The 12,288-nt window shown below is 36.1% G+C and overlaps 2 protein-coding genes across 2 annotated transcripts in view; both read right to left on the bottom strand.

Moving 5' to 3' along the window:
* Nucleotides 1–9,215, bottom strand: part of LOC131669215 (nitric oxide synthase, salivary gland-like) — an 840,995-nt gene extending 831,780 nt beyond the window's left edge. The window contains exons 1-2 of the mRNA XM_058943950.1: nucleotides 9,151–9,215; nucleotides 6,003–6,196 (exon numbers count right to left, since the gene is read on the bottom strand). Of these exons, the coding sequence (XP_058799933.1) occupies nucleotides 6,003–6,196; nucleotides 9,151–9,215 (259 nt within the window). The remainder of the gene's footprint in view (nucleotides 1–6,002; nucleotides 6,197–9,150) is intronic.
* Nucleotides 9,216–10,561: 1,346 nt separating this feature from the next.
* On the bottom strand, nucleotides 10,562–11,173 carry LOC131669214 (uncharacterized). The gene has a single exon (XM_058943949.1). It carries the CDS (start codon nucleotides 11,171–11,173, stop codon nucleotides 10,562–10,564), a length of 612 nt encoding a protein of 203 aa, XP_058799932.1.
* Between the last annotated feature and the right edge of the window lie 1,115 nt (nucleotides 11,174–12,288).

The following is a 12,288-nucleotide window of genomic DNA, read 5'->3' as shown; positions in this document are numbered from 1 at the left end:
TATGTAAAAGGAAGCATCGGCCAAAGGCAAAGCCTCAAGCTGCGTGAGGTCCTGTTTCGTAGAGGCGCGTGATGGCAAATCAAAGGTAAGTCGCGGTAAAATAAACGCATTGACCTGCTTTTGAAAGCTCGCGTCTGATCGTGATCGTAATGTGAAGCGAGTTGCGGACTTTACGAATCCAGCCGTGCAGCCTCCCATGCCGGTTAGATTAGTGTGCACGCGATCCTTCGAGAGTCCGAGCAGTTGAACAAACGACTCGGACACGAAGGTCGCCTCAGAACCCTGGTCTAGGAGTATCCGAGCATCGACTTCTCTGCCATCGGGGCTTACGACGTTCACCAAGGCGGTGGCGAGGAGAACTGGGCAGTCATCTTCGGGCGCACTTTTGCTACATGTTGCGGTGTACGGCTACTTGTGCGACATTCGCTCGGACTTGTGATTCGGCACTCGCGTTCGTGCCATTCTGCGTGTTTTTGGGCGCGGCACTGTTAGGGTTGCTACTCGGTCGATGGAGCGTCGAGTGGTGTTTTTCACGACAGACCTTGCACGTTTACGTCGATCTGCACCTATTGAGCTTATGCTGGCCAAGGAAATTAAAGCAGAGCTTCAATTGACGCACGTAGTTCTGACGTTCGTTGACCTTCCTAGCAAGGTAAGTTAGGCAACGCGAAATGAAGTGATCGCCCGCACATAGGGCGCACCTCGACGCTCTCGCTGACAGTGATGCGTTAGCGTGATGAAGGCGATGCGAGTAATGGTTCGAGCTGTTGGTGGACGATCCTTTCTTTTCGTCCTTATCCGCGTGAATCACGAGTAGAGATTGGACTCGTCGTTCCAAGAACGCGACTAGATCCACGAATTTAACGAAACGCGATGGATTTCCGTCTGTGCCATCGGTAGTGATTGCGGTCACTTGTCGCTCGTGATATATCAATTTGCTCTCTCAGATCTTTTTCGACTCAGAATCGAGGCGTACCACTAACGCGTGCACGAGCAAAATGTCCCAATGTTCTACGGGCGCCTGTAGGTTGGTGAGAGCGCGGATGATTCGCTGAATTTCGTTGACGAACGCACGCAAATCCACGGCAGATTCCTTTTTCAAGTACGGCATGTTGAACAGCGAGTCTAGCAATTTATTAATAGGTAAGCGTGGGTTCCGAAATCTGTCCTGGAGCGCTTTCCAGGTAGAGTCATAGTTGACCCCGATGATCGCTACATCCTTCACTAGTTCAGCCGCGGTACCTGTCATACACGACTTCAAGTATTGAAGCTTTGCCTGTCGGCAAGGCGCGGGGCGCTGTGCACGAGGGTGCGAAATATATCCGCGAAACTATCCCAGTCCTCGTAATTTCCCGAGAACGACGGTAGGTCTAAGCGCGGAAGTTTCGCGAGTCGATCCTCATCTTCTTCGTGCTCATGCGCGCGTCTATGCGTATTGCGAACCTCTTCCGATGGGAGTCGCGCAAGGGCAGTGATGAGCCAGTCAGAAGCTTTCTCATAAACGCAAAGCATCGCTTGAAACTCAACAGGTGTACGGATGTTCGTCTGATTCAGCGCGCAAGGTGATGTCGTGGTACGTCTTGCGGGCCTTGGACCAGATCTCGTTGATCGTAACCATACGAACTTGCACGATGATGCGATTGAGCTGGTCGTGCGCGCGCTCCCGCATACGAGACCTGATTTGCTCGATCTTGGATTTCCGTTGGGCCTGCAGCGCGACTAGGCGCGCCAACGCAATAGGTGCCATTTTGTTTTTCGCACACGTAGTTAGCGCGATTCGCGAACTCTTAGCGAGGTGGACCTTTCTCTCAACTCTACGCCACAAAAACTTGATATCAGGCCAACGCTTGAACCTCCCTATATCACACACTTCTCACCCGGGGCACCATGTCTGGAAATAATCATCAAACTTAAGAGTTCTTCTAATAAACACGAGGGGTGTGTATGATAATGAGAGGCTCAAGGCATGACTGAATAAATACGCAGTTTACAATTATCTTAAGCTAAGTCGTATCTATTCGGCATAAAAACTCCAGTCGTAAGTGGGGAAAAGCTTCTTAGATACGGCAAAATTTTATTTTGCGTACAATTATCCAAGTGGTACAGGAACCGTCGATACGGAGGCAGCGCTCGCCTTTACAATGGTTTGTTACTCACACTTGCAGTTTGATGGCCAGTCAACTTGCACCAGCTCATCCGACGCACCAGTGAGGCTGAGAGATAGAGAGGAGAGTGTGCTTCCGGTGGTCGAGGCACGACGTAGCTCCGACGTCTTAGGAATGGGGACAGCCCTCGTTACGACGCCGCCCGAATTGTTGAGTGGGCACAGTGCCGCGTGGTTGAAAGCACCCCTGAAGGCTGTAAGCACCCTCACCTACGGTAGCAGGTCGCCCTGTCGTGCACCGTTACTGACACGTCGTGCGGTGGCTCACTCCTATCGTAGTTTGTCGCACGCCAGACTCGTCGAAGCGCATACACACACACTCACGCACGTAAAGAACTAGCGCTCTTCAGTGGAAGGCAAGTTCTACTGGAGTGACTGAGCTAGACTGAGGAAAAACTCTCGGGCATTGCTCGGCTCGGTCGTGGTATAAATCTCCCCCTCTCCGCAGTTTTCTCAAGAAAAACTGGTGGGCCATAGACCCGCGAAACGACAGAAGATGAGAGAGAGCGAGAGAGAAAGAGAGAGAGAGAGAGTAAAACAAGAGCATCGCATTTCAGGTCGCGTGCGACGCTCAGTGGGTGGTCGGCACAGGCCACCACGTATCGATGATGACGTGCTGATACGATCTGTTGTCCCGCAAATGTTATCATCTCGACATCGCTCGCAGCTGTAACCCAGATAGTCGACACACGTGCCGGCCGACTGCGTCAAACGCGCATTCATATGGGCCGCACATGTTCGAAGGTGCACCGTCGAGGAACCCGGACGATTTCGCTGCCAACCATCGCAAATGCCGTGAACACGGTCCTATCTATGTGCTATTTTCTTATTTCACTGAATCACTGCAACCCGCTAAACTCATCAATCTGTTTACATCAATTAGCATATTAAACGGCGCCACCTCATATATTATTTGATTGTCTTACTTCCAGAGTTAAATTTTAAATACTTATAGATATAGATATAATAGTTCTTGTTATTTTATTAAAATATGTTAATTAAGAGTCATTTTGATAAAACAAAGCATTTTTTATATAGATTTTAGGGCATAGATTTAGATTATAATAATGTTAATGGTGTTTTATTATTAAATTTTAATTCTAATATGCAAAGTTAATTTGTTTATTACATTATATAAATTGTAAGCATTAATTATTATAATAATGCGGATACTCTAAATTCATTATGAATATCTTAGAAACATGAGTAAGAATTGGTTTCATTGATAACAGTTCAATTATTACTGTTATGAATAAATAAATGATTAATAATTTATTTGAATATAAAGTTGTATATAGATCAAAAGCGTTAATTTTGTACACAATAATGACAGCTTTATAATTTATTAATCTTAAATAATTAATCTAGTAATTACATTAAAAGATTTTAGAAAAAACCGTTACAAATATACAAATTTATTATAATTCAAACATTATTAACTAATTTGAGTATTTGTTTTTAGGAATTACTTTTACTATTGATTAACTATTAATTTATGTAAAATTTTATTATTGTTTGATTATAGATAATACGCTATCACATTTATTAACATTATTAATTAATAAATTTTGACGATACTTTTTGCAATAATTGAAACAATTTGATTAATCAGTTTTCAATAATATATTTTCAATTTTAGCGAATTATAATTTTTACACTCATGAATACAACAGTTTTACCAAATATTAATTCATTGTGTTTATCGAAGAACTGTATAAGAATCGAATATTTTAATTTTTGAAATTATTACTATATTTGAATAGTGACTGGAAATGAAAAAAATTAATAGTGAATCGAAATCGAAAGTTAGCAATAGAAAAAAAGTAAGTCTAGAATTGATATTCGAATAATTAATTCTTTATCTCTACTCCCATACTTTATATAGAAGAACCAAAAATATCAAAAAATTATTTAGAATTATTTATTATTTCGAATTTATTTAGTAAAACCGAAAATTGGAAAGTTGTAGAAAACATTTATAAGTTAATTCATAAATTAAACTGGAAAATTTTCTAAAGCTAAGTAATTCACTCATTGAATTAAGCATTTTGAAACTAATTTTCTCGGAAAGGAATTTGTTATCAAAAAATATACAGACTAGGTATATTTTTTGATAACAAATTTTCATCTTATTGTTAGTAACAATAATCTCGAATATCTATTACGAGGGGGGTCAATAAGTCTTTACAAAAAGAAGGAAAAAAAGTTTTGCGTATGTAATTTTTTTTATTTTTCAACATAATCTCCTTGAAGGTCGATACATTTTATTAAACGGCCTTCCAGTTTTTTTAAGCCATCAGAAAAATATGATTTCTGAAAACCCTCAAAATAGGCATTTGTTTCGGCGATGACTTATTCATTCGACATGAATCGTTGTCCGGCAAGCCATTTTTTGAGGTTAGCAAATAAGAAAAAATCACTGGAAGCCAAATCAGGCAAATATGGTGGATGGTCAATTAATTCGAATTTTAAATTGTTAATTTTTGTCATCGAAACTGCACACGTGTGAACTCGAGCATTGTCTTGAAGAAAAAAGCATTTTTTTTTGTTCAAGTGAGGACGTTTTACTCTGATTTTTTCTTTCAGCTAACATAATAATGACGCATAATATAGTCTAGTGATCGTCTGGCCCTTTGCCAAGTAGCCGATGTAGATGATTCTATACGCATCCCAGAAAACCGTGGCCATAATATTGCCAGCTGACTTTACTGTCTTTGCCTTCTTTGGGGTTGGTTCTCCTGCAGTAATCCATTGTTTGGACTGTTCTTTGGTTTCAGGAGTATAGTAGTGTACCCATGTTATGTCTACAGTTACTAGTCGATGCCAAAAGAATTCTGAATTACGAAGTCTGCGTGCCAAAAGAGCCTCAGAGGTGACCACGCGGGTTCGTTTGTTTTCAATAGTGAGCAAACGCGGCACCCATCTTACTGATATTTTTTTCATCCCCAATTTTTCATGCAAAATTGAAATGATTGTACCCATTGATACCCCTGTGGCCTCAACTAATTCTTGCAATTTTAATCTTCTATCACTCAACACCATATCGTAGATTTTGTTGACCATTTCGGGCGTACTCACTTCTACGGGGCGACCTAAACGAGGTTCATTTTTTGTTGTTGTACGGCCGCGTTTAAATTCATTTACCCAGTTATAAACAGTCTTAAACATAGGGGCAGACTTGCCATGGACGACGTTCAACTCAACTGTGATTTCTTTTGGTGTAAGGCCTTTTAAATGAAAATGTTTTATCACCGCTCGAAACTCTGTTTTTTCCATTTTTCAAATAAACCAATAACTTTTTATTAAACCAGCGCTTACAAAAAAATGACTTAATGAATCGAGTTGAAACTTTGTACGATATCTAGTTAGTAGTATAGCTTACCAAAAACATCATAATTTAAGAGTGACGAGTGCCATCTCTTGGATTTTGTAAACACTTATTAACCCTCCCTCGTATGTCTTCTACACAACTTTTATAGATGTATTAAGCTTATGCAAATCCATACGAAAACTGATGAAATTTTAGGGCATGCAGAATACAGTGAAACACAAAATTGAACAAAAAGAGAACTTTTGTTAAGCTTATTTATTAAGCTTATTTTATTCTTCTTTTCTATTTATCTTGTTTTATTACATTTCTTAAAAATAGTAAGTCTAAAAGTGAGTAATGTGCTACACAGAATATATTGTAACAGAGGGGGAAAACAGTCGATGCACTTATCATCTTTCATATGCCTACTTACACAAACAAGTTACTTAATATGAAAAATCTACGGTGGAAAAAATTATTATTCACCGCTAGTTGTCAGTACAATGTACTTAAAGGTAATTTACTTACCGTTAGGTGTATGGACTTGTTTTTGAAGTTGCAATTCTATTATCATGTCACTGTCAAAATTACTATCAAGTTTCGCTAAAATTCCGTCAACAAGAAAAGTCTTATTACAGGGAAATACTCCTAGATGGTCACCTGGCTCATATTCTATATCACTTGGAAAGAAATTTTGTAATTCTAATAGTAACGTTGTTCCTCTGAAAAAAATTACAGTTCTATAAAGAATAATATAAAGTATAAACAGATATTATCTAATAAAAAGATCGTGGGTTCGAGCCTTAAACATGTGAGAATTTTCGTAAATGTAAATGTCGTGTCTGTTACCATGAGTCCGGCGGTTCGAATTCCACCTTAAATTGTAGGTTTCATCATGAGGCATATAAAGAACCTCCCATATATGTCCGAAAGTGATAAGGGAGGTTCTTTTCCAAAAGTGTACATCTATAGCATTCCAGATGAACGCAGTCGTCGAAGTAATAACAATAAATAGAAAATTTCTTCTATAAAATAAAGAATGTCCTTTCATTCATTGTCCATTATTAATATGTTATATTTAGTTCTATCAATTTTTAAAATTATCCATTTTTTATTAACTTCTGATCATGACGCCAACAACATACCAAATAATTTTTTTTGAGAAATCGATTTTAACCGATAAAAATCATGAAAAGTAATAACTATTTCTTCAAAATCGCAACTACTTATGATATATTGCGTTATATTTAATACAAGTGAACATATCAATCATTAAAATGTATTTAATGATTCTAGTATGTAACTTTAATTAAAATTACCAACTGATACTGAATAAGTTTTTTTTTCAATTCCCATTTGTAATTACAATCTGTTCAACATGACAGTCAGTAAATTTTTGTACTCTATTGCACAATAAAACAATCCCCCTATATTTCCGATTCATCTAATTCACCTCCTGAAAGTTTTGTACATCTATGAAAGTGTTAAATTTAATGAAAATATCGCTTTTGAAGCCATTTTCTTCTTCCACTTTCAGTGCCATATCTATTCAGGTATTCAAGCTAGAAGAAAATCCGTAATAACATTTCTAACCATTCAGAGTCTTCTCTTTCAAATTCATCCTACAATATCAACCTATCTGGAGATCTAAATAAGGTGCATCCCCTTTTCTGAAAAAATATGACAATTTTTTCTAAAATTGCCGTATTTTTAATTTGAAATGATTTGGAGAAACTCCCAATAGTGATAAGCTGTGTTTGTTTCATTTGCTCGAAACGGCCTCTTTGGATAATAATTTTATAAATTTTATATAGCGATTTCAAAATTGTCACTTGAAATCAAGACAACTTGAAGAAAAATAGCATTTTTCAAGTTTTTGTCGATTTTTAGGTCAGTACTTTTTCGGTTAATTGTGCTATAATTTTCCCGTACCACTAAACATACTTTAATTTTTCTGCCTTTCTTCCGTCCTTTTAAGGTTTAAAAGACATTAGACCTCTGAGAACTAAGTTGTAACTAACTTGTAACTATAATACTTTAAGAGAACCAGCCAGGGTTGAACAGGGAAAATTGAAAGTTTTCTTTATAGGCATGTGAAGATCGTCCTAGTAAAGATATCGAACCAAAGCCTTCTTTATCTTAAAATACTTGGTAGAATCTTCATTTTTCTGTGTCATAAATGCCGATATTTTCTCATATCAATCCATTTTCTTCGGTAGGATTTGCGCTTTGGATTAAGTGAGCCAATTTACAGACAAGCTATTTCTTTCATGTTTTTAAACTGGTCTTTCAAATTTTATTATCCAGATTACAAATTCTAACAAAGATAATGAGATGTCTCAAAATGATTTTCGTTCACCCCAATGTTTAAAAGCGTGGCAAACTAAAGTTTTTTTTTTAAATATGACTATACGGTTAAAGGAATTTTCTGGGATATATAATGAAAATTTTGCCACTTATGAGAGAAAATTAAAGCTTTTACCAAGTACTTTAAGATTATTTACCACACTGTTGTTATAGAACTTTCGTACTAGTGCTCGAGATCTCGCGTAGAAGTCGTAATTTCGTATTAGATTTTAGAACTGCCATGCCAATGTCAGAAATCTCAAGTAGACGTCCGTTATCTTCTGTATATTTTTAGAATTTCTTCGCCAACTTGTGTGACCTCTAAAATAGTGCTATAAATTTCACGTAGCTGTTATCATCTTCCATACGCTTTTAGACTTCCCACGTCAATGCTAAAGATTTTTCGCGCTATATAGCTAGAGATCTCGCGTAGACGTTGTGATCTTCTGTAAAATTTTAGAATTTCTACGCCATTGTTAGAGAACTGACGTGGATGTCGTAATGTTCCGTAAGGTTTTGAAATTCCCATGTTATTGTCAGTGATCTCACTTAGACATTGTAATCCTCCGTATGGTTTTAGAATTTTCACACTAATACGCGTGACCGAGTTAGTGCTAAAAATTATTTGTAATCGTTTTCATCTTCCATACAGTTTAAATTTCCTATGTCAAATGTTACAAGTCCTCCGCGCTATAGTTAGAGATCTATCTATTGCTTAAAGATCTCCTGTGAATGTTGCAAACTTTCAAACTGTTTTCAAAATCCAAGTTAATGTTAATAGTCCTCCATGTTAGTGCTCAGGATTTCGTAGTAAAACTGCAATCTTCGAAAATTTTAAAATTTCTATACCAATCTTTGCTAGCCCCCATGATAATGTTTAAGATCTCGCATAGAGACTTCAATCTTGCGTACCTTTCCATAATTTTAACCGTTGCAAGCTATGACTCGGTTTGAATTATAACATCAGAGGGATATTTAGTAAAAGTTAGCGTTCTAAAAATTTTTTTCACATTAGAAAATCTAAGGCGGAGGAGAGGTGGAGGGAGTTGTTGAAGGTGTAGGTGAAAGGGTGATGGAGAGAGGGGCAAAGGGCGGAGTGGAGGAGAAAAGTCGTAAAAATTGTTATTATATGTATATAATATAGAAAGATATATATATATATATATATATATATATATATATATATATATATATATATATATATATATATATATAATGTCACAAATTATATATATATATATATATATATATATATATATATATATATATATATATATATATATATATATATATATATAATTTGTGACAAGGCTACAGCGAGCTCGCTGACCCTGTGTGCGGCACTCTCCACGTATGAACGTAGCGACTGAGCATGTATTGTAGCAATAGGTACATGCCTGTGTTATTATAGGACCAAGAGAGGCGAACATAGTAACTGGTAAATTGGCGCTGTGAGTGAAAAGAGCAAGAGAGAGAGCGAGAACGGCAAAGATTTCGGCTAAGGAGAGAGTAGGGAGAGGAGCGGCGCGCGACAAAAAGAAAAGGTGCAAAGAAAATGAAGGGCAGTGAGGCGTGAACTAAAGACTGATTAGGCCGTCTCTTAAGAAGTGACACGCGAGCCGATTATTAAGAAAGCCGCTTGATAGATTGAAGAGTTGGTCTGGACGAGCTGAAGAGTCGAGATCGAGAAGAATAATCGACCACTCAAAGGCAGAAGCAATTCTAAGGCTTAGTCATGCTACCGTGGATTACTTAAGGAGATTACTACCCAAAATTCATTTTCTTAAGATTTTGATGAAATTCACACCAAATATTTATTATGGTGCAACACATTACTGGTTGAAGTTTGGTGAGGCCTACCGTCATGGTTTACGAGATATGAAGCCTCAAAGTTTTAGAATTTAACACGTGTCATATAAGGCCTAGTCGCCATTTGTCGGTAGTTTTGGAAAAATTTCCAATTATAACTTAGAAACGGCTTTTAGCGATTTGTTACAAAAATAGTATGATATTTTTAAAACCTTAATAAAGATGATATCCAAAAGTTAGGAAGCCTAGCGTCACCGTTAGCGAAATATTTTAATGTAAAGTTTAATATTTAGTATTGTATTCACTGCGTAAGCCGCGTGAGCCGAGGAGAGAGCAGACAATGTGGCAACACCGCCGATACTTCCAACTTGCCGGTATACGTTTATCGCGTGCAGCTGCGATGAATATTGCAAGCTACTGCAAATATATTTTCTAGTTTATAATAAAAAAATTAGAAACATTAAATTTTTGGAAGCATAACAATTTTAGACGTTATATTATACTATAATTATTCTTTATTTATGTATGAAAATACTGACGGGTTCCTTTGAACAATCACGATTTCTTATAAACTGTAACTAACGATTCGAAATACATAAAAAAAATTGACGGAATTTTCCGTAGATAAATAACATAACATTATTGACTTTTTACTCTATTAATGATTTTTTCTAAACATTTTTTGTTATTAATTACTCTTGGTTTATTATTCTCTAATTTCTCAGTCAAAAAAGCTACTAGTTTTTTTCACCTGCTACATGCAAATTTTTCAGATGAGAAAATGTAATATTTTGTTTTGCAATTTTATTTAAAAGGTCTTTAGAAATAATACCTTTTAATTCCAATAACATTTGCAAACCTAGCTTTGCATTAATAATATCTTTAAACTTATTGACACAGTCAGTAAGTGTTAGAATATTAGAAAATAGAGCTTATTCACTAGCAATTACTTTAACAAATTTTTCCAAATTTACAACGTCAAAATAAGCATTATGCAGCTTGTTAACATTTTCTCCACTCAAAAACTCATTTGATAAAGTCCTTACTTTAAACATACCAGTACCCTTTGAATCAGGTAAAACTTTTCTAAAAAGTTTCAACAAATCAGAGAAACCACTTATTATTGAAAAATCACTGAGCATGTTATTATTAATAATCGTTTTTATTAACCTTCGCGAATCAAAAGAAACGTTATTTGCGATAAAAATACATCGCCTTTCTAGTTTCATAAGAAATTTCTGAAGTTCACGTAAACCTTCTTGAGCGTCAATAGTGGTAAGTTTTTTGTTATGCAAGTAAAGCTTGTTCCCGATATTCGTCAAGCCCGTAACTTCCGATGCGGCTGACAAAATATTTTTAGTAGGTGTCAAATAAACATTCAATGAATCTTCACCACATTTTACAGCGATTTGTAGAATATCGTCATCCTCACCGAGACCAGATAACTCTAAGTCAAAATAGACAATCACAGATTCATTAGGTAAATTTTCGGTAAGCTTATCGATCAAAATCATATCTACATTTTCAATATTATTTAGAACCATTCCAACATTAGATTGATAAGTTACTCCTTCTTTTTTCTCAATTTTGTTTTTTTTTATTAGCTCTATTTACATTCAAAGTTTGCCTACGTATTTTAAACTCTTTACTTTGAGTCTTAATATTTTTGTGCAGTCTTTTTTATCAGCTGCGTAAGCGTACTTTTTTGTTGCACAACCCTCAGACAATTTCAACTTTTTCCTTATAGCTACAAGAGACTGTTCGCCATCGTTTTTACTATTGACTGCACTTGCAACTCTAATATCACAAGAAGCACTTTTGCTTAAATAAATATTTTTTGGTGCTTTGCGCGCTATCTTATTATTGACACTTTCGTTGCTTTGACTAGAAGCTGAAAGACAAAATTTTTCAGAATTGGCAGAGTATTTTAAAAAAAAAATTTGCAAAGCATCGTATAGCTGCAGATCTTTTAAAATCACCATTTGTTTATTCACTTCCGTTGATTCAAGTTTGGTATGGCGACACCATAAGTCGCAATTTTCGTGATTGGCATACAAATGGTCCGGTAAACTTTTAAGAGTTGAAGCTAATTGTATAGTTTCACCTTTATTTTGCGAAACTGCATATGAAAAACATTTTTTAATATGTTTTATTACTCCTTGCTTAGCCAACTCTTTATAAACTTTTGCTAAGGTGTACAACTCATTACTGAAATTCTAAGGACGACTTCAGCGGGTAGATATCTTCAGCAATTTCAACAGGCCTAAACATGAAAGAGAAATGATATTTCAATAATTAATGCATAATGATTGATCAGTAACATTTGAGGTCCCCTTATAAAATTATTTTGAGTATTTTTCTAGACAATTGTCAATTTTTTATTGATAAGTATTTTGTACATTGCATATTAGCTTAATATAAGATAATTCTACATAAAAAAATTATTCTAAAGCTTACGCTTTATTTTTTACTTTATAGCTCTTATTAATTAATTAAGTGATTTCATTCTCTTATTGTAATAAGAATCTTTCAATTTCACATGATTTGCTTATAATTCTTATAACTAATTTCCTTTGCTTATCTCCACCTCATTGATCCCCCGATGTACGTGTCTGAAGTCGAGTAGGAGAGTAGGCTGCTCCGGGATGCGGGGGTGGTT

This window comes from Phymastichus coffea, unplaced genomic scaffold (assembly GCF_024137745.1).
Source record: "Phymastichus coffea isolate CEN01 unplaced genomic scaffold, Cenicafe_Pcof_1.1 PCOF00089, whole genome shotgun sequence".
Lineage (NCBI taxonomy): Eukaryota > Metazoa > Arthropoda > Insecta > Hymenoptera > Eulophidae > Phymastichus > Phymastichus coffea.
This window is presented reverse-complemented; position numbering and strand designations above follow the sequence as displayed.

What these genes read in the sequence shown, in the direction of transcription:
- LOC131669214 (XM_058943949.1), bottom strand. Translation starts at nt 11,173, where the DNA reads ATGGTTCTAAATAATATTGAAAATGTAGATATGATTTTGATCGATAAG.